Raw genomic sequence first — 26,191 nt, forward strand, 5'->3', positions numbered from 1 at the left:
CTGGAAGCGATTTTTGCAACAAACTCTTGACACTTAGCAACTGAACAACAGATCAGTCTTTCTTCTCTTCCCTGGCTTCCATTAAATACCAAAGGGAAGATTACCGTCAATAACTTTCTCAGATTGGGAAGTGTGTATGGCAAAGAGGACTTCAGAGTGATGGGCAGATGTGCAACAGATAACAACAACACTATAGTTGTTATGGCTGTAGTGTTGTATTGTATTGTATATTTTGACAGTAACACCTTAAGGAAGAAAAGGTATGAGAAATGACAAAGCAGATTTTGGCAGAACATTGGATAATGCTCTGCCATGGAATACACTGCTCCAATTAACTCAACTAACATGACAAGAAAGTATAATGGGGGAGATATATCTATCTTGACTTTTTCCTGCCTTTATCCCAAAGGATAAAGGGAAAAATGGACATAGAAGCCGTGTTATTAGTAGATATATTTTCTTTAAGGTACATTGGAGCGTCTAAACCACCTAGGCAGGCAAAGCCAAGATAATTATAAGAAACTAGAAATCACTAATTTCTAAACACACATATACACAAAATTACAGCACCTTCAAAATAAGGTAGACAAATATACCTTTTTCTATGCAATGGAAGACCATTTAACCAAGCCTTAGAAAGCCAGAAATTTTGGATGATAATTAGAGAGAACCTGTATGTAGAAAGAGATGCCATCTTTTTTGGAGTATAAGACACATCTTTTTCCCCCCTAAAAGAGGCTGAAAATTTGGGTGTGTCTTATACTCCGAATGTAGCTTTTTCAAAGATTTTTTCAGCCCTAACGAGGCGCTAGCAAGTGAAGCAATCTTCTGCGCTTCGCCTGCTTTTCTCATTGCTGCTCCCTCCGACGATCAGCTGTGGAAGATGGAAAGCTAAGCCAACCTTGAGCCTGGTGAGATTTGATTTGCCAAATTGCAGGCAGCCAGCAGTCAGCAGAAGTAGCCTGCAGTACCGCACTCTAACCACTGCACCACTGCGGCTCACCATGGATCACCCCTCTCACACAGGCCTGCCTGCTATCTATGTTCCATAAACCCTGGTTCTACTTAAAATCCAATCTGAAAATGCCAGACCTCCATTGCCACAAACCCAATTCTCTTCCTTCAAACTATCAACTGAAATAGGGCAAGAAAATGTTTATGCTACCATTAGCGCAGAGGATCACGGCCAATGTTAGCGTTTTTGCTAGATGCCCTCCCCGAGAATGGGTGTTGCTTATCTGTGCAATGTGGCCATTGGTCTTCTCTTCATTTAACCACTTGACAGCTAGGAAAAAATAGTAATAAAATATGCTGAGGTGACATTGATGATTACATGCTAACTTTCCTTGTGCGGTTACTTTCTTCTTCTTCTTCCTTCTTCTTCTTCTTCTTCCTTCTTCTTCTTCCTTCTTCTTCTTCTTCTTCTTCTTCTTCTTCTTCTTCTTCTTCTTCTTCTTCTTCTTCTTCTTCTTCTTCTTCTTCTTCTTCTTCTTCTTCTTCTTCTTCTTCTCCTTCTCCTCCTCCTCCTCCTCCTCCTCCTCCTCCTTCTTCTTCTCTAAGTCGCTTCTCACTTACAGTTTTATTGATCTCAGATAAGGATGAATGGGATATCACTGTGATCTTCTGGGATGAATCCTACATAACGTATAGATGTTTTTATTTCTCAGGCACAACTATGCTAAAACTCCACAAAATAGGTTACCAGGGCAGCTTTCCATTGATTTCGTGTCCGCTTATTCTTTCTGAGCAGGGCTGGATGCTTTATCTATAATTCAGAAGGCTGCAAACCTGCTAGATCCTGAAGGACTTCGCGGGTCCTGAAGGAGATGCTAAACTATCACTCTACAATGGTAGGAATGCTGTTTTCAGTTGTTGCAACAAAGGAGGCCAAAATGTCTCTGTTTTGTTGGGCTTGTGTCAGAAACACAGCCAAGCCCATGGCACAAACACGCAGGCTTTTCAGGTAGCTTGTAAGATTCCAGTCAATGCCAGTTGAATGCCCAACTTTCAATATTTTTGAAGTCTAGCAAAACCAACACCAATATGGCTGTGGCTTGACTATAAAAGGCATTTATTAGGCTTTGCCAAGTTACAATATTTAAATCTTTCTTGGTCGAGAGGGAATCTGGGCATATAATCTAAGCATGTACATAATGCTAAACCAACGTTTCTTTCTTTCTTTCTTTCTTTCTTTCTTTCTTTCTTTCTTTCTTTCTTTCTTTCTTTCTTTCTTTCTTTCTTTCTTTCTTTCTTTCTTATTGGTAACAGTGGTGAAATTCAATTTTTTTTACTACCGGTTCTGTGGGTGTGGCTTGGTGGGCATGGCAGGGGAAGGATACTGCAAAATCTCCATTCCCACTCCACTCCACTCCAGGGGAAGGATACTGCAAAATCTCCATTCCCTCCCCACTCCTGGGGGAAGGATATTGCAAAATTTCCATTCCCACCCAACTCCACTCCAGGGGAAGGATATTGCAAAATCCCCATTTCATCCCCACTCCTGGGGGAAGGATACTGCAAAATCTCCATTCCCACCCCACTCTGAGGCCAGCCAGAGGTGGTATTTGCCGTTTCGCCGAACTACTCAAAATTTCCGCTACCGGTTCTCCAGAACCTGTCAGAACCTGCTGGATTTCACCCCTGATCGGTAGTCCCTGGCTTACGGCCACAATTGAGTTCAAAATTTCTGATGCTAAGGGGAAACATTTGTTAAGTGAGTTTTACCCCATTTTACGACCTTTCTTGCCACAGTTGTTAAGTGAATCGGTGCATTTCTTAAGTTAGTAACCCAGTTGTGAAGTGAATCTGGCTTCCCCATTGAATTTGCTTGTTAGAAGGTCACAAAAGGGGATCACTTGACACTAGGGCATTGTAACCGTCATAAATATGAGTTCGGTTGCCAGGCGTCTGAATCTTGATCATGTGATCATGGGGATGCTGCAAAGGTTGTAAATGTGAAAAATAATCACATAATCCTAAATCACATTCTTCACTGCTTGTGTAACTTTGAATGGTCACGAAACGAACTGTTGTTAAGTCGAGAGAAGAGCCTAATGCTGGGAAAGACTGAGGGCAAAAGAAGAAGGGAACGGCAGAGAACGAGGTGGCTGGATGGAGTCACTGAAGCAGTTGGTGTGATCTTAAATGGACTCCAGAGGATGGTAGAGGACAGGAAGGCCTGGAGGAACATTGTCCATGGGGTCACGATGGGTCGGATACAACTTCACAACTAACAACAACAATAGCCTCCTGAATGAAAACTTACAGTTCTGTAAGCCTCAGCGTCTTGAAGAGTAACCACGAAAGAGTGGTCAACCGGTTACCTGAGAGATTTCTGGGGACAAAAAAGAGAAAGAATTTACAATCAATCAGTCATCATCCCCTCTTCTTTGCAACTTTTTCTCCTCTGCAAGCAAGTAGTGTAAGTTGAAACAAAAAAAAGCCCAAAATAGTTAGAACTGAAAATATGACAAGTTTGGAATTAAACCAGAATTCCCCTTCCATTTAAATCTTAAAAGGAGAACAATAAAGTTGAGGGAAAATTTGACAGCATGTGAAATGTTCTCTCTGAGCATAGATATTATTAAATTAGGAATAATCTGTAGCTGTTATTTCCAATGATTAATTAGTAATCTTTTTTTAAAGGAAAGAAGAATCAGTAAGCAAGCAAATATTGATCAAAATAGCATATGCATTCTAGCCATTTTTAAAGCAAAGTTTTATGTCCAGAATATTTTTTTTAATACATTTTTATACATTCATCAGAATCCAGCAACTAACATAAATTATCCATATTAGCAACTATGTATTACTTTATGGGTTTTTTGTTTACCTATTTCATTCCAAAATATTTACTATTCCAAAATTGTGCAGGCAATTTCATTGTTTCTAATTCATCATCAATATATGAGCAATATAGAGTAATAATAGTTCGCTAGTAAAGTTATCTGTTATAAATACTATATAGTTATGTCAATGGATAAACACATAATGTACATAAATATCTGGATATAATTTGAACATTTATGATCTTAAAGAAGCCCTTTCTCTCTTACCCATAGTTCTTTCAATCTTCATAAGGAAACAATACTAAGATAATCTTCAAGGCTTTTCCACCAATTCAAATATTATTATTGAGTTTCCTACATCACAGTGATTAAGTTCCAATGTGATTTGCTTTGATTTTAGCATTAGGAATGCACTCAATCATGTCTTGGGGCTATATGTGATTCTAGTCATTGTGGTTAACAAATCATGGTTAACAAAATCATAGCTTAACACAATTTGTAAATCCAATCAAGAAATGCAAAGCTATGAGGAAAATTAATGTAATGTAGTACAATATGGTATAATTCAGTAGGGTAAAGTAGAGTAGGGCAGGGTAGGGTATCTTATGGCATCTAACAGCATAGTAACCAGACTAGTTTACTAGACTGTTAAATTCCATAGACTTTGCATGCATGGATCAAATTTTTGCAGTGTTTTAACTCATTTGCGTAATAACGTAACTTTGACATTTGAATGATACAATGTGCATCAATTACATAGTTTGTTTGGCGACATCATGATGCAAATTACAGAAAAAGGATGCAAATTATGTACATCACCCCAATAATATCCCACTCTCCAATTTAACCATCAGCAATTAAAGTCATACAAAAGTATAAAACAAATATTTTCTCCATCAAATGACACAACAAAGTTCCTGCTTGTAGCAATAAAAAGTTAGTAGACGGTGCTGGAGAAGACTTCTGCGAGTCCCTTGGACTGCAAGGCGATCAAACCAGTCAGTTCTGGAGGAGATAAACCCTGACTGCTCTTTAGAAGGCCAGATCCTGAAGATGAAACTCAAATGCTTTGGCCACCTAATGAGAATGAAGGACTCACTGGAGAAGAGCCTAATGCTGGGAAAGATTGAGGGCAAAAGAAGAACGGGACGACAGAGAATGAGGTGACTGGATGGAGTCACTGAAGCAGTCGGTGTGAATTTAAATGGACTCCAGGGGATGGTAGAGGACAGGAAGGCCTGGAGGAAAGTTGTCCATGGGGCCGCGATGGGTTGGACATGACTTCACAACTAACAACAACAAGGCAGTCTTTGTGTTGAAGAGCATATTTCTAGGATCTTTGGCTTTGATTCTGATTCTCATTCTACAATATGTGTAATCCAATGCAAACCTTAGCATCTTAAAACTAGAGTAGAGCATAATGATCCAGGTGGCAGGTTGTATATAAAAAACTGGGAAGATACCAGAAAGGTAACTTTACAAAATCTAGAGTAAGGAATTTTAACACCAAGGGAATGAGAAAAAGAGGCCTAAATTTGTTTCTTGCATCTTTGTGTTATTCATGTTGAGACTGTTGCCATGGCAACCTGAGATCAACTTCATAGTCCCCACTCTGGCTGGGAAAGGCATAACCCCTTCCCTAGGATGTGAAATCTATTTACCCCAGGAACTATTTATAAGCCAGCATCCTCAACTGCCCCAACCCTTCACTCTTTTTCCAAGATATTTTGGGCAAATATCTTGTTTAAAGGAGAGAGGGAAGAGGAGAGAAAGAGAGAAATTACAATAAAGAATGTTTCATTTGCACAATGCGGTCAGTTTAAACACCTTTGATTTTGTTGACCCATTATATATATAGATTTCTGTAAGTAAATATTTTAAAGCATTGAGCATATAATGTAAGTCTATATAGATTCTCAGTCATTCAGGTCATGGTTGTCCAAAAGGTGTTTTTTCAGGAGGCAACTGGATTTCCTTATTTTTTCTTTGAAGACGTTTTGCTTCTCATTCCAAGAAGCTTCTTCAGCTCTGACTGGATGGTGAGGAATGGAAGGATTTATATTCCTTGCAGGGAGTTCGTCATTTGCATTCTTTTAAAGAGTCACTGAGGCCACTTGGAGGTTTGTCTGTGTCCTTAAGGAATATAAATCCTTCCATTCCCCACCATCCAGTCAGAGCTGATGAAGCTTCTTGGATGAGAAGCGAAACGTCTTCAAAGAAAAAACCAGAAAGTCCAGTTGCCTCCTGAAAAAGCACCTTTGGGACATATAATGTAAGGATGAATGTCAGACAATATTTAAAAAATGAGGGACAATACTCCACTGCTGGCCTTTTTCAAAGAACTATTTAGAAATATCCTTAAAGAAATCCCACCCATTTTCATTCACAAATTTCTGCAATGTGTTAATTCTGCGACGGTTTGATGTAAACTCATGAAGATTTTTTTTTTATTTTATAAAACAAATATTCATATCTCTTCCATATAAATATTTTCAGCATATGTTTACCAAGTTCTTATACGGCTACTTCTTTTAATGTGCAAGTTTCCATGGCATAAACTTTTTTCTAATGGGCCTGTCAAAAAAATATTTTTGTTGTTGTTATCAACCCAAGAAAGATTAAACCCTAATGGACTCCATTCAATATTGAGGTAAATATCCACGGTGGCGCAGTGGTTAGAATGCAGTACTGCAGGCTACTTCTGCTGATTGCTGGCTGCCTGCAATTTGGCAGTTTGAATCTCACCAGGCTCAAGGTTGACTCAGCTTTCCATTCTTCCAAAGTCAGTAAAATGAAGAGCCAGATTGTTGGGGGCATTAGGCTGACTCTGTAAACTGCTTAGAGTGGGCTGTAAAGCACTGTGAAGCGGTATATAAGTCTAAATGCTATTGCTATTGCTAAATCTCAAATTCAGTCCCACACCTATCCTTGAAACTTCCCCTTTATATTATATCTTTTGACCCAAAGTTGTTTTACACATACACCAAAACAGTGATACTTCTATGCAAAAATGCTTCGCCGTTACGATTGGAATAAAATTCAGAATTCCTTTGGTACACATACTATGCAAAATTGTAATGTAGCTTTGTTGAGCAGATTTTATATGAGTCATCTGTAATGTTTCTGGCATAAGGAAAGAGTGTGAAATCATCATGTGGTTTGGGGAAAACATACGAGAATCAGCCACAGGACTTGATAAACCATGATCAGCAGCTTAGCACCTTATCTGAAGCCAATTGTGGTTTATTCAACAAGTCGTCTCTTGCCGTACTGCTTGAATCAGCTTCCTTTCCCTTGCAGTACATATACATGGACAGCTTCACAACCTAAAACCCTTCATTCGTATTGCATTGCCACTGTGTAAAATGTTATATTTCTCCTAAAACTATCCATAGTTCCACTGTTCTCTCACTCACACCGTATGTCTCACACATGCTTCCTAAGAGTTACGCAAGCCACAGGATTCTTCCCTTCTTTCGCCTTGCGCACGGTTCTTTCCAAGCTCTACTGCCCATTATAAAGCCCTCTTGTTGTGACCTTGTTTGCCGCCACAAATGGCAAGGTGCGCGAATCGTGAGCAAGAAGCCCAGAGGCTCATTAAGGGCACAGCAGCCTGCTAAAGGAAATGCTCGGAGCCAGGAGAGAGGAAGTCACGAAGCAAGCTCTGGGAAGTCGAGGCCATCACAGCCTACAACAAGATCACTATTTAACTCTTCGCATGCGCTCCACACACAAAGCCGCGAGCTGCTACTGTGGGTCCTGCTCAAGGCTTAGGAGATCTAGAGAGACCTGTAGTCTTTGGCATTCAAATACCGTTCTGTTTAGGATTTGGGAGAACATCGACATGGTGCATTGTGGAAGAAGCTATAGTTCAATCTCAGCCTTCCACGGATGTGAGCTTGTAAGGCTGACATGATGGGAAACAGAAATAGCTTCTGTTTCCTTCAAACTAATGAATGAATCTGCCCCAGTAGTGTTTATGGTAGAAGGGTCACAGCCACCTACCTGACTGTCTCTGTCCCATTTTCCATGCATTAATTTTTAACTTAGGTTCTCGTAGCACAGTAAGTCATCAGGTGGTGTGTTTAGTTTAAGGTGCCATGTAAAAAGCAATAGCACTTACACTGCACAGCCCTCTCTAAGTGATTTACAGAGTCAGCATATTGCCCCCAACAATCTGGGTCCTCATTTTATACACTGTTGGAAGATATGATTCACTCTTCTCCTAGAAAAAGGAAAAGATACTCAAAAAAATATTTAAAAAGCAGGAAAATTCCCCTAAAAGAAAATAAGCAGAAACTCAGGCAGAAGTTTCAGCCCCCATCTTTGTCAATGGGCCATGAACGGTTAATGAAGCCACCCTATTTTCCACAACAAAGGAAGGACAAAATTACAGAGGCCTGCAATATCCAAACAGGTATGGGACACAGAAAAAAGCAAACACCCAAAAAGGAAAAGAAATCAAGCCAAAGTAATTAGAATTTTAAACACATGAGAAAAGGAGATATTCACTAAAATACAGTAATAGCAAACTGATTAATTATAGGGAACAAACAACTACAAAGGGCTAGGAAAAACAGAGACTGTTTTTCTATAAAAACAGTCTGTTTTTCTACTGTTTTCTACTGTTTGGACTATAAAACAATTACTTATTTGCCAGATCCAGGATGGAATAACCCAATCACAAAAAAGCAGGATTTAAACACCATAAAACAATCACACACACAAATCAAAGGATTCACAGAGCCTTGATAGTACAGGGGTTTAGTGCACCCTGTTATTAACACAGCTGCCTGCAATTTCTGCTGGTTCGAATCTCTCCAAGACTCAAGGTTGACTCAGCCTTCCATCCTTTCTAAGGTAGGTGAAATGAGGACCCAGTTTGTGGGGGCAATAAGCTGACTTTGTATAAAATATACAAAAGAATGAAGGCTATTGCTTAAAGCATTGTAAGCCGCCCTGAGTCTCTGGAGAAGGGCGGCATATAAATCAAATTAAAAAAAAAAAATCAAAAAAAATTCAAAAGACTTTAAAGGGTCACATAGAAAATCAAAAGACGTTTTAGGATATAAAAAAAGGGTTATTCTTACAGTTCAAACAGGCTAGCCTCAGAACACTGTGCTTGTATTTGTTTCTTGCCTGCCTTCCTATGAACAATAAACTAATTCTGCTCTCAAGCAGCTGACCTCCAATCATTTCGAAGTTATCTCCAGCTGGGAGTTTTGAATTCAAGAAGGGAAAGCTCTGCCTTCCAACAATCCTTAAAGGGAAAGGCTTCTTTTTCCTTCCAACAATACCTCGGAAGGATGGAAGGCTGAGTCAACCTTGAGCCTGGGGAGATTTGAACTGCCAAATTTCAGGCAGCCATTAGTCTGCAGACGTAGCCTGCAGTACTGCACTCTAGCCACTGAGCCACCAAGGCGCTTTACCATAATGGTAACGATACCATTATGGTCTCCAAAGTCCATAAATGCATATGTAAATTTACCAACTTTGGCTTAATCAAACCCTGATTAGGCAAAACTGAATTCAGTGTAAATCGAAAAAGTTTCAAATATTTCTTTCCTTTTTCTTTTCTGATGGGAGGGGAATGTCTGAAAAATATACCATATGAGAGGGAAAAATGGGGGAGATTTTATGATGAGCTACTTTTAAAAGGCTAAAGTGTCACAGCCAAATACTTTATTGTGGAGGGAGGTGAGTAGGACCTTAGAAAGGTAAAGGTAAATGTAAAGGTTCCCCTCGCACATATGTGCTAGTCATTCTTGACTCTAGGGGGCGGTGCTCATCTCCATTTCAAAGCCGAAGAGCCAGTGCTGTCCAAAGATGACTCCGTGGTCATATGGCCGGCATGACTCAACACCAAAGGTGCCCGGTACGCTTTTACCTTCCCACCAAAGGTGGTCCCTATTTTTCTACTTGCATTTTTTATGTGCTTTCGAATTGCTAGGTTGGCAGAAGCTGGGACAAGTAACAGGAGCTCACCCCATTACGCAGGACTAGGGATTCGAACCGCTGAACTGCCGACCTTTCGATCAACAAGCTCAGCTTCTTAGCCACTGAGCCACCGCGTCCCTGAGTAGGGCCAGACAAATAAGGCTAACAATTATGGTTCATGTTAACTATTCATAACCTTAGCATGAAGTCAAGTTTTCAGCTTAGGTTCCTTTGACAAGTGCATTTTGCCAAGATAATGTTCACCGAAGGGAACTTAAGCTATTCACTATGTACAAAGTAGGGCTGGGCATGAGTGTCATTTCAAGAAATCTCTGAAGAGGATGATTCTTTTGTGCAAGCGAAGTAGAAATTCTCCACAATTTTGCAAATGCAAGAGTCTTCCTTCAATGGGGGGGAGGGGGGGCATCAGCCCTATTATGGAAAAAAGACGCATGAGAAAAGTCCTCCTTGGATTCCCCTGGAAATCTCTCCCTTGAAATTAAAAAGTTAGAAAGCCAGAAAAAATGAAGAACCAGATATATTGTACACGGTGAATAAGAACTTGGCCGCCTCGTTGATAATTCAGCGCAAGAACTGAGTTATACTGCACTCCTGAGCCTTTCGCCAATCTCTGTTTTTCAAAGAAGTTTTTCTTTACTAGGAAAAAAAATGCACGCATTTGACTCCTGAGGTGAGCACAAAGCTCACCTCAGGAGGGATACAAAGAAACCCCAATATAGAAACTGAAGAGAACTTTTGCCACGTTCCTGGAGATATTAACCGAAGAGCCTGAGTAGAGCATAGGCAGCAGTGGTGGGATTCAATTATTTTTACTACCGGTTCTGTGGGCTTGGCTTGGTGGACGTGGCAGGGGAAGGATATTGTAAAATCTCCATTCCGTCCCCACTCCAGGGGAAGGATACTGTAAAATCTCCATTCCCTCCCCACTCCAGGGGAAGGATACTGTAAAATCTCCATTCCCTCCCCACTCCAGGGGAAGGATACTGTAAAATCTCCATTCCCTCTCCATTCCAGGGAAAGGATACTGTAAAATCTCCATTCCCTCCCCACTCCAGGGGAAGGATACTGTAAAATCTCCATTCCCTCTCCATTCCAGGGGAAGGATACTGTAAAATCTCCATTCCCTCTCCATTCCAGGGGAAGGATACTGTAAAATCTCCATTCCCTCCCCACTCCAGGGGAAGGATACTGTAAAATCTCCATTTCCTCCCAATCAGCTGGGACTCAGGAGGCAGAGAATAGATGGGAGTGGGGCCAGTCAGAGATGGTATTTACCAGTTCTCCAAACTACTCAAAATTTCTGCTACCGGTTCTCCAGAACCAGTCAGAACCTGCTAAATACCACGTCTGATAGGCAGTTAAGTATTGTAAAACATGAGCTGCTGATTCAATAGTGGCCCCTGAGCAAACATGGCAATGACACTGCTGCCTTCTCTTTCTCACAAGTAGGCTTTTTGTTACAGTTGTGGTTAACAACTCCTGATTTCCCCTAAATATAGCCACACCAAGGGGTTAAAAATAAACTCTTCCAAAATGAAAATTCCACTGTTTATCGATATTATCAATCACTGTGGAATATCAATGGCTTTTCAATGGAGCAGGTCAAGCAATGGTGGGATTCAGCTGGTTCGGATCTGTTGCAATCTGCCCACCCTGGGCGCTATGCCATCCTATTTAGCCACGTTTTGTAAGTCACGTGCATGCGTGCAAGCCACACACACGAGCAAAGCACATGCACGGAAGGGCGCGCACATGCGCAGAAGCCACATGCACTGACATTTTCGGTACTGGGTGAACCAGTTGTTAAATTATATGAAGCCTACCTCTGAGGTCAAGGTCTTTAAATATCTCAATGTTTACTTCCAGTCCTTCACTTCCAGCATCTGTCAAATCCATGAATTTATAGCCCAGGCTCAAAAGGCCGCTAATGCAATAATTAGACACACTAGCTGCAACAGAAACTTTTCAGTTCCAGCTTACCATTATATCATCGGATGCTTAAATGCTAAGCCTTTTGCCATTTGGCAGACAATCCGGTGCTTATCCTAATATAGTACATTGCATTTTGGAGTCCTGTAATCAAAATTTATCAGGATTTTAGGGAGTTGTTGTGTTTTGCTTCACCTTCTGTTGTGGCCTGTGCAGCTAGTAGCTGATTCAGACAGCGAGGAGGCTGGTGTGGTGCTGTGCCAGCAGCCTGTGCAGCTGGCACTCGAGTCAGACAATAAGGAGGCTGGAGAAGATGTGGTGCCAGAGGTGGAGATTCAGCCAGGGCCTTCAGAACCTCTAGAAGCTCCCTTACGTGAAGAGGACAAAGAGGAGGAGCCTCTTCTCAATGCACGGGCGCGCAGAGCTGCCAAAAGACAGGAGTGGCTCCTCAGGAGGAGGTCTCCTCAAGAGTAAGGCTTGGGGCTAATTGGCCACTCCCTTAGCCTATTTAAGGAAGGATGACGACTGAAGCAATTTGCAGGGAACAACTTCGTTCACATACCTTCGTGTCTTGTCTTGCTTATCTTATCAGCTTCCTGCAAATTGCTTCTGGGCATTCTGCCAACCACAGTAAGCTTTCTTTGAATTTTTGGCGGCTGTTAATGCAGTTAATTAACAGCCGTTGTTGTAAAAGACTGATTTATTTAGTAAACCAAGGTTTGAACGGACTTTGTGTGTGCTGTGTTCTTTGGGGTCCGTAGCTGGGACAGAACACCTTCCAGGACAGCCAGTGTAAGAAGACGCTGCTTGAAATACGGACGAAGTTGATCCGTTGGAGGTGAATTGCTGACTCAACCTATTTTCACAAGTAAGTTGACTTCTGCTTAGAAGAGACAGGTCATCCTTCACTTACAGCAATTCATTTAGTGACCCTTCAAAGTTACAACGGCACCAGCAGAAAGATAACGAACATAAAATAAAAACCGCGGATCCCACATCGACCGAATGTCCCAGAATAGCCTTGCCCAAATAGACGAGATTCGACTTACAACAGTTTTTTAATGACCGCCCAAAGTTACAACAGCACTGAAAAAAAGTGACTTATGAACATTTTTCATTCTTGCAAACGTTGCGGCATCCCTAAGGTCATGTGATCAAAATTCAACGGCTCATATTTATGATGGTTGCACTGGGATCAAGTGATGACATTTTTGGGACCTTTTGGCCAGCAAAGTCAATGGGGAAGCCAGATACATAGAACAAACGAATTACTTACTTTACAACTGCAGTGATTTACTTAACAACGGTGGCCAAAAAAGGGTCATAAAATGGGGCAAAATTCACTTAACCAACTGCCTTGCTTAGCAATAGAAATTTGGGGCTCAATTGTGGTCATAAGTCGAGGACTACCTGTATACCAAGAAAACTTCTCCCTCCGTGCCTAATATGACTGGGCCCTGTCAGAAGACGTCAAAAAGCACTTTGATTTAGATGTCCAGAAGGACAGAGTTGATACACCTCCTGACTGCCTTAAAAAAAAATCTCTTTTATAGTCTTTTTGAGACTCATAAATACTTCCTTGGGATTACTTCTTTTTGCATACAGAGCAAAAAGGTCATCCTAGCAAGGTACAACACCCTACTATTGATGGAGGAAAGGTTTAGCAGTCTTCCATATGTTTCTGAGATGTTATTTCAGTATCCTAGGCAACATAGGTAAACCATAGCTGTTCAAAGAATCTTCTTATTCACTGCTTCCAGGTAAAGTTGTACCTGGAAGTCTTAGCTGTCAATAACTTCTTCAGCTTCAACCTCAATAATACATGAACAAACAATCAATACAAACTCAAGGTAAACCGTTCCAAACTCGAATGCAGACTAGAAGACCTCTGAGGTCCCTCCCCATCCTACAATTCTATGTTCTAAGCCCCGTCATTCAAAAAACACTGTATTATTTATACTTTCTTTTATCCTTTTACCAAGCAGATGGACATACGTTCTAACAAATCAATGAGCTGACCATTTTACTTACTTATTTCAAGAAACCTAAGTCGAACCTAGAGATATCTTGAAAATAAAGAGCTGGTGCTTTGCTTTGAAAGTCTGTCAGCTTTCCTTCATTGTTTTATAAAAGGGAAAGATCAGGTAGGTCACAGACATACCAAGGGAGGTATCTAAGGTCTCACGGATACTTCTGAATGACATCCTTGGGCCGTGATGGCGAACCTATGGCATGCATGCCACAGGTGGCACGTGTAGCCATATCAGTGGTCACGCAAGCTCTCTCATGAATGCACCGGCCAGCTGATTTTCAGACCTTCTGGGCCCACTAGAAGTAGGGAAACAGGCTGTTTCCTGCCTCCAGAGGGCCTGGGGGGGGGGGGAAGGCCTGTTTTTCTCTCTCACCTGGCTCCAGGGCCTCTCTATGAGACTCTGGAGGCTGGGGACAGCAAAAAACATCACTTCCTGCCCAACCGGAAGTTGGGAAACAGGCCGTTTTCGCCCACCCCAGACTCATAGAGAAAGAAAAATGGGCCTACCAGGCCATCGTGTGCCAGGAGTGGGGGGGAGCAGGGGGGGTCGCGGGTGCATGCATGGGGGCGGGGCACATATAATTATGGGTGTGGGCATGCACGTGCGTGACACCCACACCCACCCACCCCCCTCCTGGTACGCGATGGCAAAAAGGTTAGCCATCCCTGTCCTAGGGTTTCTAATTTTGCAAACTTATTCCCCACGTTTCCCATTTACAACATATCTATGTGCGTACGCATGCCTGCAGTTAGCTGCTTAACTAGGCAGATAGGCTGAATCAGAACTAGAAGAAGGAAGCGTTCCGTTTTGAGAAAAACAAAACCTTATAGCAAACCGTATCGGGATCGTTTCCGATGTATTTCTGTAGAAAACAAACAGGAACCGTTCACCAAGGTAGCATGTGGGGAACACACTTGTTGCTCCGATTCCTGGCAACGTTTGTTTGTGTTTTATTTAAAGCTTCTGAGATTTTTCCAGAGGACGTTTCTCCTTGAAAATCCAGAGCAATTGGAAGTTTAGTGTGAAGGGAAATGGCATGTTTGTTTTTCCCTCAATTAAGCTCCAGCACAAAAAGGCTCTACTATTAAGAGGCATTTTTATTCAGCTAAATTAAGCCAGATGCCTCATTAATGACACTTACCCACAAGAGCCTCTGTAATTAAGCTGCAAGCTATATTATTGTGATCAGTCCTAGGCGATGGCAGTAGGACGTGACTGCCTGCAAGGAGGGGACCCTCAGCATCCCCTCCTCCTGGAGATGGTGGGTTTGTTTGAAGAACAACAACAACAACAACAAAGCCCCTTCCTCACCCTCTTCAAACAGGCCTTCTCCTCAACGGTTGCCTCTCACTTCAGAGCTGACACTTCTGCGTGTTTGTTTCTGCACAGGCAACTTTCTCGGTGCATTTTAATAACAGGTTGCCAGCTTTTCTTTTTTAAAAAAAAAACAAAACAAAAATGCTGATCTGGAGGATAAGTTGCACAGAGCTGCCAGTGGTAAAGAGAGCGTGCTCGGAATAAAACTAAAAGTGTAACATGAACTTCTTCAAGTACCTGGTGGTAGTGCAACACAGAGTTGATGGCGGGTGGGGGGGAATTGCCATGTTCTGCACGACACCCAACTTATTAGTAAATCAAGGGTGAAACCGCTCGGCCTGACACTTCGGAAAAAGTGCAGAGAAAAGCAACATAAAACATATGAAGAACGGTTGCAGGATTTAGGTATGGCTAGTTTAGACAAAAGAAGGACTAGAATAGAATAGAATAGAATTCTTTATTGGCCAAGTGTGATTGGACGTACAAGGAATTTGTCTTGGTGCATATGCTCTCAGTGTACATAAAAGAAAAGATACATTCGTCAAGAATCATAAGGTACAACACTTAATGATAGTCATAGGGCCGTGATGGCGAACCTATGGCACACGTGCCACAGGTGGCACATGGAGCCATATCGGTGGGCACACGAGCTCAGCTCCAGCGCACATGTGCATGCCGGCCAGCTGATTTTTGGGTCTTCTGGGCCCATCGGAAGTTGGGAAACGTTCCGTTTCTGGCCTCCGGAAGGCCTCTGGGAGGGGGGTAGGGAAAGCTGTTTTCGCCCTCCCCAGACTCCTAGAAAGGCTATGGAGCCTGGGGAGAGCGAAAAATGGGCCTACTGGGCCCACCGTGCCATCTTGTACCCAAAGCAGGGAGATTACTGGGCAGGGTGCACACGCATGCATGCGGGGGTGGGGTGGGGCACATAGAATTATGGGTGTAGGCACACACATGCATGACCCATTTGCGCTCCCTCCACTTTGGGCACGTGATAGCAAAAAGGTTAGCCATCACTGTCATAGGGAAACAGTCAATATAAATCGTAAGGATACAAACAACAAGGTTACAGTCATGCAGTCATAAGTGGGAGGAGATGGGTGATAGGAACAATGAGAAGATTAATAGTAGTGCAGACTTAGTGAATAGTTTGACAGTGTTGAGGGAATTATTTCTTTAGCAGAGTGATGGCATTGGGGAAAAAAACTGTCCTTGTGTCTAGTTGTTCTGGTGTGCAGTGCTCTGCAGCGTCGTTTTGAGGGTAGAAGTTGAAACAATTTATGTCCAGGATGCATCACAGGGGTCTGTAAATATTTTCCCAGCCCTCTTTTTGACTCGTGCAGTACACAGATCCTCAATGGAAGGCAGGTTGACTAGGGCAGACATGATAGCTGTGTTCCAGTATTTCAAAGGCTGCCACAAAGAAGAGGGGGTCAACTTATTCTCCAAAACATCAGAGGGCAGGACAAGAAACAATGGATGGAAACGGATCAAGGAGAGAAGCCACCTGGAATTATTGCAAGGAGAAATTTCTGAACAGTGAGAACCATTAACCAGTGGAACAGAAGTTGCCTTCAGAAGCTGTGGGTGCTCCTTCACTGGAGGTTTTTAAGAAGAGCCTGGACAGCCATTTGTCTGAAGTGGTATAGGTCTCCTGCTTGAGCTAGAGGTTGGACTAGAAGATCTCCAAGGTCTCTTCCGGCTCTATTCTGAATTTGAATTTGAGAGGGAAAGGACGGCTTTGCCTAGAGATGATAGTTAAACTGTTAAGATGTGCTGCTTTGCATTGGAAATTGCATGCATTGCTCATGACATACTGTATACTGTATGTTTCAGACATCGCCTCCCTGACAAGAATCGGCCAGCTTTTTAAAGTCCTTGAGAGAGTTGAAAATATTACATCCTACAAGATAGTATTCGCTTTCTTCCTTTTCCTGGAGTTCCAGCGTCAATCTGTCCATTTCAGCACACTCTGTTATCTTTGCAACGATTTTGTCTTTGGATGGGAGTTGGTCTGATTTCCAGTTTTGTGCGAACAGTAGTCTTGCTGCCGTCAAGATATGTATGATGAGATATTTCGTTTCCTTAAGATGTTGTGCCGTTATCATGCCAAATAGAAAAAATGTGCTAGTTGTTCCTGACTCTAGGGGGCGGTGCTCATCTCCGTTTCAAAGCCGAAGAGCCAGCACTGTCTGAAGACATCTTCGTGGTCATGAGGCTGGCATGACTCAATGTCAAAGGCGCACGGAACGCTGTTACCTTCCTACCAAAGGTGGTCCCTATTTTTCTACTGCATTTTTTTACGTGCTTTCGAACTGCTAGGTTGGCAGAAGCTGGGACAAATAACGGGAGCTCACCCTGTTACACAGCACTAGGGTTTGAACCGCTGAACTGCCGATCTTTCGATCGACAAGCTCAGCATCTTAGCCACTGAGCCCCTGAGTCTCTCATTTCTTCATATCACTGAAGCCAATGACCTAATTAATGATTGTAGGGCCCTTGGTGCTCTCTGAGCTTGGTTATTTTCTTGCAGACATTTCATTACCAATTTAGGAACATCATCAGTGCTAGAAGAGAGTGGGGTTTGGTTCAGCTAATGCAAGCATTTCCTTGATTTTTTTCCAGGCATCTGAGCCAATCCTGCACATGCTCATTGAAGATTCCTACAAGTGTGAGAATTGATCCATTCTCTGTTGATGAAATCCACAGAAATCCTTTAACAAACTGCCGTATTTCACATATCAAGCCACATTCCCCTCCCCTCCTTCCAGAGCTATTTTAAACCTATTTCATCTGCATGTCATTGTTAGCAAGATATCAAGGATATCATTGTTAGCAAGATAGCAAGGCAGCAAGGCTGCCAATTTCTCACAGCCTAACCCGTAGAAAATAAAAATCTAACCTAGCTGTTGTAAATACAGATAAGCAATGGATGCATTTATTGGTAAAGCAGTACCAATCTGCATAATGCTGGAGACTCTGTGGGTATGAGAGGCCCCTGTTCCCAAAGTGTTACAAACTAAAAAATTCATACAGAGGAAAGATAGAGAAAAGAAAGTGATGCTGCATTTATCAAAAATTGTATCTACTGTATGTTTATTTTAATGTAATGTTTAATATAATAGGGCACAAAGCTGCTCAGGGTTGCCTTGAATCGCAAGATGGGCAGAAAATGAATGAATGAATGAATGAATGAATGAATGAATGAGTGTTAAATATTAAATAAATGGGCAACCTGTAGCCCATCTTAGTGTAATTTCAGGACCACTTCAACCAGAAATCGTGTTAAGCTTCTGCTCCTTTCCTGCAGAAAAATGCTCGGAAGGGTATCAGAAAAACACTTACTATCTCTATCTATTTTTTGCTTCAATTTCATCCTTCATGAAGCTGTCAACAAATTATCCCCAAGGCAAACTAGTCCTGAAAGACAGAACATCTCCACTCAATAGTGGGACATGAAAACCCATTAAAGAAACTTTTTGGATGAGAAGCAAAACATTTTTAAAGAAAAAAAAAACTAAGAAAGTCCAGTTGTCAACTTGCGAAGCATTCCTGACCTGGTCTCGAGTTGCCATAGGCAAGGGGATGGGGAACCGAGCCTCACAGCTGCAGCGAGGGAATCGCACTTCAGCCAAAACAAAAGCACATTCCAGCCATCTCTATGTCAAGGCCATCTCCATGGAGACCCACAGTGGCTGGAGGGAGGGACTCTACAACCTGTGAAATTGCTTCGTTGGGGAATGTGACTGGTGACACACCTTGGGGGGAGGGGGAAACAGAGTCAGAGCCGGGGCATGAATTAAGTGGGATCAGAATTGGTTTCACTTGGAATGTGCAAACATGAAGCTCCTAATAAATAACTGGATTTCTTTTGAAGCTTAGCTCGAGGCTCATGATTTAATTAGTGCATCAGTCGGAACCCTGACACCCGTTGCCTTTTAGAAAAAACACCTTTGGGACAACTATGACCTGGATGATTGAGAATCTCCCATAGACGTTCTATCATTGGACCAAATCCTTTTCCTGAATGGTAAGATTGATGAGGGCTTAAACGAAATAAAGTTAGACAAAAACTTTTTAAATGTTTGAGACAAATCCCCTACAAATCATCTCTCCCTTTTTTTCTATTTTATATGGCAGCAATAACTGGCTGGCATTTCCCAGAAAAGTCAACTTTAATGGCCCTCCAAGATTATGGCATCCTCCGTGCCATTTGGAAAGGCAAAACTGGCCTCATGTGCTCCATCTAATTACCTTCTTCCCATCCTTTCTCTGATGCCCCAAGACATGCTCCGATCATTCCAATCATTTCCAAATATGAGCACCACACAAATAAACTTTATGTTTATTTATTTGTATCCCACTTCATTATTTTTACATATAACTGAAGTTATATGGATGTGTATGTGGTGATCGTATCCAACACACCTTCTTCCTACTATTTTTCCCAAAATTACCTTGGGGTTTGTTTGGGTTTTTTCCCGCAGAAATTTTTATTAGGTTTTAAAATAAGATACAAAATACAAAAGAAAATAGGAAGACAGTGAGGGGAAAGGGAAGAAAGAGAAGTGAGGAAGGGCTGGGAAAAAGAGGAAAAAAAAGCATTGATTTCTGACTCCCTCTGTTGCAGTAAAATAAAGAATTAACATCAAACCACAACTTTTTGCTTTTCCATAGTAATATAAATAAAGCCATTTCTATAAACACCTATCAATCTAATTGATAAAACTCAAAATCGAAGTTTCACTTTTTTCCCCACCTCAAATACAAAGTTCAGACACGGTTTCCATGTGACAACAAAGGTACTTATGTGTTTTGCCCCAGCTACGGACCCCAAAGAACGCAGCACACACAAACTCTATGCAAAGCTTATTTTACTCAAATAACTTAGTCTTTATCAACCAAAGGCTGTTAATAAACTGTCTTAACAGCCTACCAGAATTCTAAGATAAGGTAATCACAGTCTTACTAGAGTTGGCAGAGAGCCCAGAAGCAATTTTGCAGAGAATCCAGACACGGAGAGTGAACTAAAGTTGTTCCCCACAGCTTGCTGCAAGTGGTGTTCCTCCTTAAATAGGCTAAGGGAGTGGCCAATTAGCCCCAAGACTTACTCTCGAGGAGACCTCCTCCTGAGGAGCCACTCCTGCCTTTTGGCAACTCTGCGCGCCCGTGCATCGAGAAGAGGCTCCTCCTCTTCGTCCTCTTCACTTAAAGGAGCTTCTGGAGGTTCTGAAGGCCCTGGCTGAATCCCTGCCTCTGGCACCACATCTTCTTTAGCCTCCTCACTGTCCGACTCGAGTGCCAGCTGCACAGGCTGCTAGCGCAGCACCACACGAGCCTCCTCGTTGTTGGAATTAGCTGCAATCTGCACAGGCCACTGACGGGCCACAACATTATGTTCTTTTCTTTAATCTGAACAGTCAATTTAGCTATTTCTGCCAACTCCATCAGCTTCTGGAGCCATCCGTCCATGGTGAGAATTGAAATGTCCTTCCATTTTTTGGAACTACCTTGTGAGGTGAGGTGACTTGAAGAGAGAGTGACTGGCTCAAAGTCACCCAGCTGGCTTTCATGCCTAAGGTGGAACTAAAACTCCCAGTCTCCCACTTTCTAGCCTGGTTCCTTAACCACTAGACCAAATTGGCTCTCATTATTATTCTTTAAGGGATTCTAACCTTACACTCACATACTGGGTGGCCAAATCATCTTCATTGGGTTTATACAACTGCACCAATTAATTAGATATGATGTTTTGTTGTCCTATTTTTTTCCCTTCCCCAACAACAAATAGCTGTTTTTAAACTGAAACTCAACATTAAGAAAACTAAGATCATGGCATCTGGCCCTCTCAATTTCTGGCAAATAGATGGGGAAGAAATGGAGGTAGTGACAGATTTTATTTTCCTGGGCTCCAAGATCACCACAGATGGGGACTGCAGCCAAGAAATTAAAAGATGCTTGCTCCTGGGGAGGAAAGCTAAGGCAAATCTAAAAAGCATACTAAAAAAGCAGAGACATCACCTTGACAACAAAAATGTGCATAGTCAAGGCTATGGTTTTCCCAGTTGCAATGTATGGCTGTGAAAGTTGGACCATAAGGAAGGCTGAGCACCAAAGAATTGAGGCCTTTGAACTCTGGTGCTGGAGAAGACTCCTGCGAGGCCCTTGGACTGCAAGGCGATCCAACTGGTCAGTCCTAGAGGAGATCAACCCTGACTGCTCTTTAGAAGGCCAGATCCTGAAGATGAAACTTAAATACTTTGGCCACCTAATGAGAAGGAAGGACTCCCTGGAGAAGAGGCTAATGCTGGGAAAGATGGAGGACAAAAGAAGAAGGGGACGACAGAGAATGAGGTGGCTGGATGGAGTCACTGAAGCAGTAGGCATGATCTTAAATGGACTCCAGAGGATGGTAGAGGACAGGAAGTCCTAGAGGAACATTGTTGATGGGGTTGTGATGGGTCGGATACGACTTCACAACTAACAACAACACTATTTCAATTTTTTTTTTTTTTGCTGCATTCTTTTTATTGTAAAGGCTGGTCAAAAGACTCTAATAAAGATATTCAATTCGATTCGAATCCCACCCTCTCGAATCCCCTTGACCTGTCTTTGTTTGGTGGATGTTTTCCCTCATTTAGAAAGAATGTGCTGCCTTCTTTTCTACAGATAAATGCTTGAAAAGCACCCCAAACACATCTCAGAAATAACGGTGGCAGCACCGCTTCAGTGCTTGCTGTGGATTCGTCTCCGCCAAAAAATAGCCTCGAGTGAAAACTTCAATAAATCAGCACAAAGACTCTGCGGGTTTCAGCCAAGACAATGCCTGTCGAAGGGCAGGGTGAACAAAGTCTGTCAAGAGTTCTATGCTCCCCTCACTCACAAACAACAGGAAAAAGTGAACGAGTTAGCAGAACTGGATTCATTATTAAACCGATGGAACAAGTGGTGCTTCATGGCTGCGAGGCACACTCCCTCCCTCCCTCTCACTTCCTCCCTCACAAAGACACTGCTTGGCATCAGTGTCAGGAGGCAGGCATTATTTTCCATTCCGTAAATATGGAAATAAGCAGAAGAGAGAGAGAGAGAGAGAGAGAGAGAGAGAGAGAGAGAGAGAGAGAGAGAGAGAGAGAGAGAGAGAGAGAGAGAGAGAGAGAGAGAGAAGGAAGCTGCTGACGACGGTGGTAAGCCATTTTTCTGCCTTACAAATGTGGATCCACAGAATCCAGTTGTGCTAAACTACAGTGTGTTGGGGAAAATAGGATAGCCCAGGGGCCTGCAACCTTAAGCACTCAAAGAGCCATTTGGACCCGTTTCCCACAGAAAAGAAAACACCGGGAGCCACAAAACCCTTCCCGTGCCTGACTATTTCTTGAGCGGCCACAAAACTAGCAAACGTAGTTGAATTAAATGTTCTGTTTTCTTCTGAAACTTTTCTTTTCTTGGATTTATCCATGGTTGGCCTACCGGGGGATTGAAAAGCTCAATAAATCACATGCTGGTGGATGTCGCACATTGGTGGTTGTGATGCATATTTTGAGTGACAGGGAGCTGCAGCAGAGGGGTGAAAGAGCCACATGCGGCTCCAGAGCCGCAGGTTGCTGACCCCTGGGACAGCTTATAAACAAGGAGTCAGAGGAGGGTCTGACTCCTTGTTTATGCTGTCCCGTTTGCTCCTTCAAGAAGAAAGGGTCGACTTATTATCCAAATCACCTGAAGGCAGGATAAGAAGCAATGGATGGAAACTAATTAAGGAGAGAACCAAACTAGAAATACGTCAAAAATTTCCTGACGGTTAGAACAATTAATCAGTGGAACGGCTTGCTTTCAGAAATTGTGGGTGCTCCATCACTGGAGGCTTTTAAGAAGAGGTTGGATGGCCGTTGGATTGAGCTGTGGTGGCACAGGGGTTAGAATGCAGTATTGCAGGCTAACTCTGCCCACTGTCAGCAGTTCGATCCTGACAAGCTAAAGGCTGACTCAGCCTTCCATCCTTCTGAGGTCGGTAAAATGAGGACCCAGATATTTGGGGGCAATAGGCTGACTTTGTAAACCACTTAGAGAGGGCTGTAAAGCACTGTAAAGCAGTATATAAGTCTAAGTTTTATTGCAATGTGTCTGACATAGTATAGGATTTCCTGCTCAAGCAGGGGGTTGGACTAGAAGACCTCCAAGATCCCTTACAACTCTGTTATGCTGTTTATTCTGAGTGACCGTTTTTGTTGGCTAAAAGGTTGCTTAGGACCCATCTTTCAACAGGGCCATCTCATGCGGAAAGTGCTTTGCGATTTTAAAGGAAATGGGTGCTTGAAAACTCTGTAGGAACTAGACTCATTTTTATACGGTAACTGTAGCAAGATTTTATTTATTTAGATTTTAGGTTCTTGTATGCACAAGAATGGAACAACTCCCCATTGGGGTGGAGGTATGGATTATGATCGTATTAGCCCTCCCGGAGGCGCGAGGAAAGCCTCTGGAACTCGGAGAGGGCAAAAAGCCAGCCCCTGCCCCAGGAGTGAAATGTAAAATGTGTTACTACCGGTTCTGTGGGCGGGGCTTGGTGGTGGGAGTAATGTGACTGGGTGGGCGTGGCCAACTTTTTTTTTTTTTTTTTGAACTTTTCAAAGCATTTTTTCTAATGCTTTGAAAAGCCTCTGGAGATCAGGCAACTCAGCTGGGATCATCAGAGAGGGTTTTTAAAAAATGCCTCTCTGCCGATCAGGCAACTCAGCTGGGATCGTCAGAGACTTTTCAAAGCATTTTTTTAACCAACTCTTCGGCCAAGAGGTTGCAGAAAAAAATTCTTTGAAAAGCCTCTGAGGATCCCAGCTGAGCCGCGCGATCATCAGAGGCTTTTTTTTTTTCTTACTTTTAAAAGCATTTTTTCGTCAGAAGAGCTTGTAGAAAAAATGCTTTTAAAAGTTAAAAAAAAAAGCCTCTGATGATCGTGCGACTCAGCTGAGCATGGTGGGGGACGTAGGGATTTTTGCTACCGGTTCTCTGAACCACCGACCACCATTGCTACCGGATCGGGTGATCCGGTCCGAACCAGGAGCATTTCACCCCTGCCCCACCCTCCATGGTGCAGGAGGCTGACTAGGCCACGCCCACCCTGGCCGCGCCCATCCAGCAACCGGGCAAAGAACCCCTCGCTAAAGTTTTTGAAGCCCACCCCTGGCCATTTAGGAGATGTAGTTTAGGAGATGCAGTCCAGACATCTTCAAAGGTCACTCAGTATAAATTAATGAATTAATAGGAGTTTGAGCCAATAGTTGCAAGCTCTTGCCCTGCACTGATACATCCTGGGTTTGATAGAACATTCCATCTTAGATGTTTTTACTGAATTTGTATTGCAAACCAAACAGGCCACAGAGCAAATAAGTAAAAGTTCTGATAGGAAGTACCCAAGAAGGACTTAAATTAATTATTATTATGTATGCATGACCTGCTCCTTCATATTGCTTCATTTTGCTCTTAGGTTTATTACGTGCAAAGAAATAATGGAGAGAATGCCTAATAAGTAGCTATATTTATGGAAATTACAATTGTACTACCTTCCCAAGAGAAAGCAAGCTCATTTATGCTTGGGAGAGGTCAGAGAAGGGTAAAGAAGGACTGGCATTTTCAAGTAAGCTGGAAGCATGTTGCAATTTCTCCTTTGATTTTACATTGGCTTCCTAAACCAATCCGAGATGCTGGTTTATGCATGTAAATCCTAAATATAGGCTCCTTCCAGCAACATTCTGTTAATACTATGCAGAAATCTGTACTGTAATTTCTCGGGCATTTTCTGCTGACTAAAAGTGCTCTATTTCAAACCCACCCATATTGGATGGTTGAGCATTTCTTTTAAATTTCTCAATATTTATGAATTTAAAGGATTAGTACTGGTGGCTGTTGCTGTTGTTTTCGGTGGCACCACTTTCTTCTCAGGGGTGAAATTCAAAAATTTTCCCTACTGGTTCTGTGGATGTGGCTTGGTGGGCATGACAGGGGAAGGGTACTGCAAAATCCCCATTCCCTCCCCACTCCTGGGGGAAGGATTTTGCAAAATCCGCATTCCCTCCCCACTCCTGGGGGAAGGATATTGCAAAATCTCCATTCCCACCCAACTCCAGGGGAAGGATACTGCAAAATCCCCATTCCCTCCCCACTCCTGGGGGAAGGATTTTGCAAAATCCCCATTCCCTCCCCATTTCTGGGGGAAGGATATTGCAAAATCTCCATTCCCACCCCACTCTGGGGCCAGCCAGAGGTGGTATTTGCCGGTTCTCCGAACTACTCAAAATTTCCACTACCGATTCTCCAGAAGCTGTCAGAACCTGCTGGATTTCACCCCGTTTCTACTCCTTTGAAGGTCACCTATTCTGCTCAGATGTTCCAGTCTGAATGGAACTAACTGGAGAAGCTTCTTCATGTTGTCTTAATATTTATTACAAATGCTTGGATTTCACAGAAATCAGGAAATAAATCTGCTGATTGCCAGAAAGAATATTTTATAATGAAAGACCACATATATTCACATTCAGTGAAGTTAACCACCTTTTCCATCAAAGCAAATGAAAACTTACAGGAAAAAAAAAAAACACTGAGTAATTTTTCTGCATGGAACTAGTTAAAATTATAACTTTACCATTGAAATTTCTAGGTCAAGCCAAACAATCTTTTTACTTTAAAAGTATTATTTTTGGCAGACAGATGAGGGAGATACAAGAGGTTGGCCAACAACCTCGTGATGTTACATAAATGAGAGGGGTTAGGTTTTTGGGAACTTCTCCACGTTTTGGATTGTTTCACGTTCTATTTTGTGGGGAGTAGATGCACTAACTCGATTCAAAGGGTTAAGTGCACCATAATTCATTTCTTTTCCTCTACAATGCTAGAACATTTGGTACTTCTCTGCCCTTTTACCTCTTCCCCTTCAGCAATTAATAATTTTCCTTCATATGACCCTCACCATAATTTTATTTCTATGAGCTATTAAGACCTGCTTCTTTTCCCTGGCCTTGGGCTGGGCTGAGTGGTGGGCCCCTTGTGGGTTGTTTTATGTATGAGATGGTGTGTGTGTGTGTGTCTGTCTATCTATCTATCTGTTTATCTGTCTATCTATCTACGTGTCTGTCTATCTATCTATCTATCTATCTATCTATCTATCTATCTATCTATCTA

General features: G+C 42.4%; 1 protein-coding gene across 2 annotated transcripts in view; it reads right to left on the minus strand.

The window, feature by feature from the left end:
- NTRK3 (neurotrophic receptor tyrosine kinase 3) overlaps positions 1-26,191 on the minus strand; it is a 460,742-nt gene that overhangs the window by 282,163 nt on the left and 152,388 nt on the right. For both annotated transcript variants that reach the window (XM_070953879.1, XM_070953880.1), the window contains exon 4: positions 3,266-3,334. In XM_070953879.1, coding sequence (XP_070809980.1) covers positions 3,266-3,334 — 69 coding nt within the window. The remainder of the gene's footprint in view (positions 1-3,265; positions 3,335-26,191) is intronic.

Source organism: Pituophis catenifer, unplaced genomic scaffold (assembly GCF_029215685.1).
Source record: "Pituophis catenifer annectens isolate HBS135680 unplaced genomic scaffold, rPitCat1.0.hap2 SCAF_14, whole genome shotgun sequence".
Classification (NCBI taxonomy): domain Eukaryota; kingdom Metazoa; phylum Chordata; class Lepidosauria; order Squamata; family Colubridae; genus Pituophis; species Pituophis catenifer.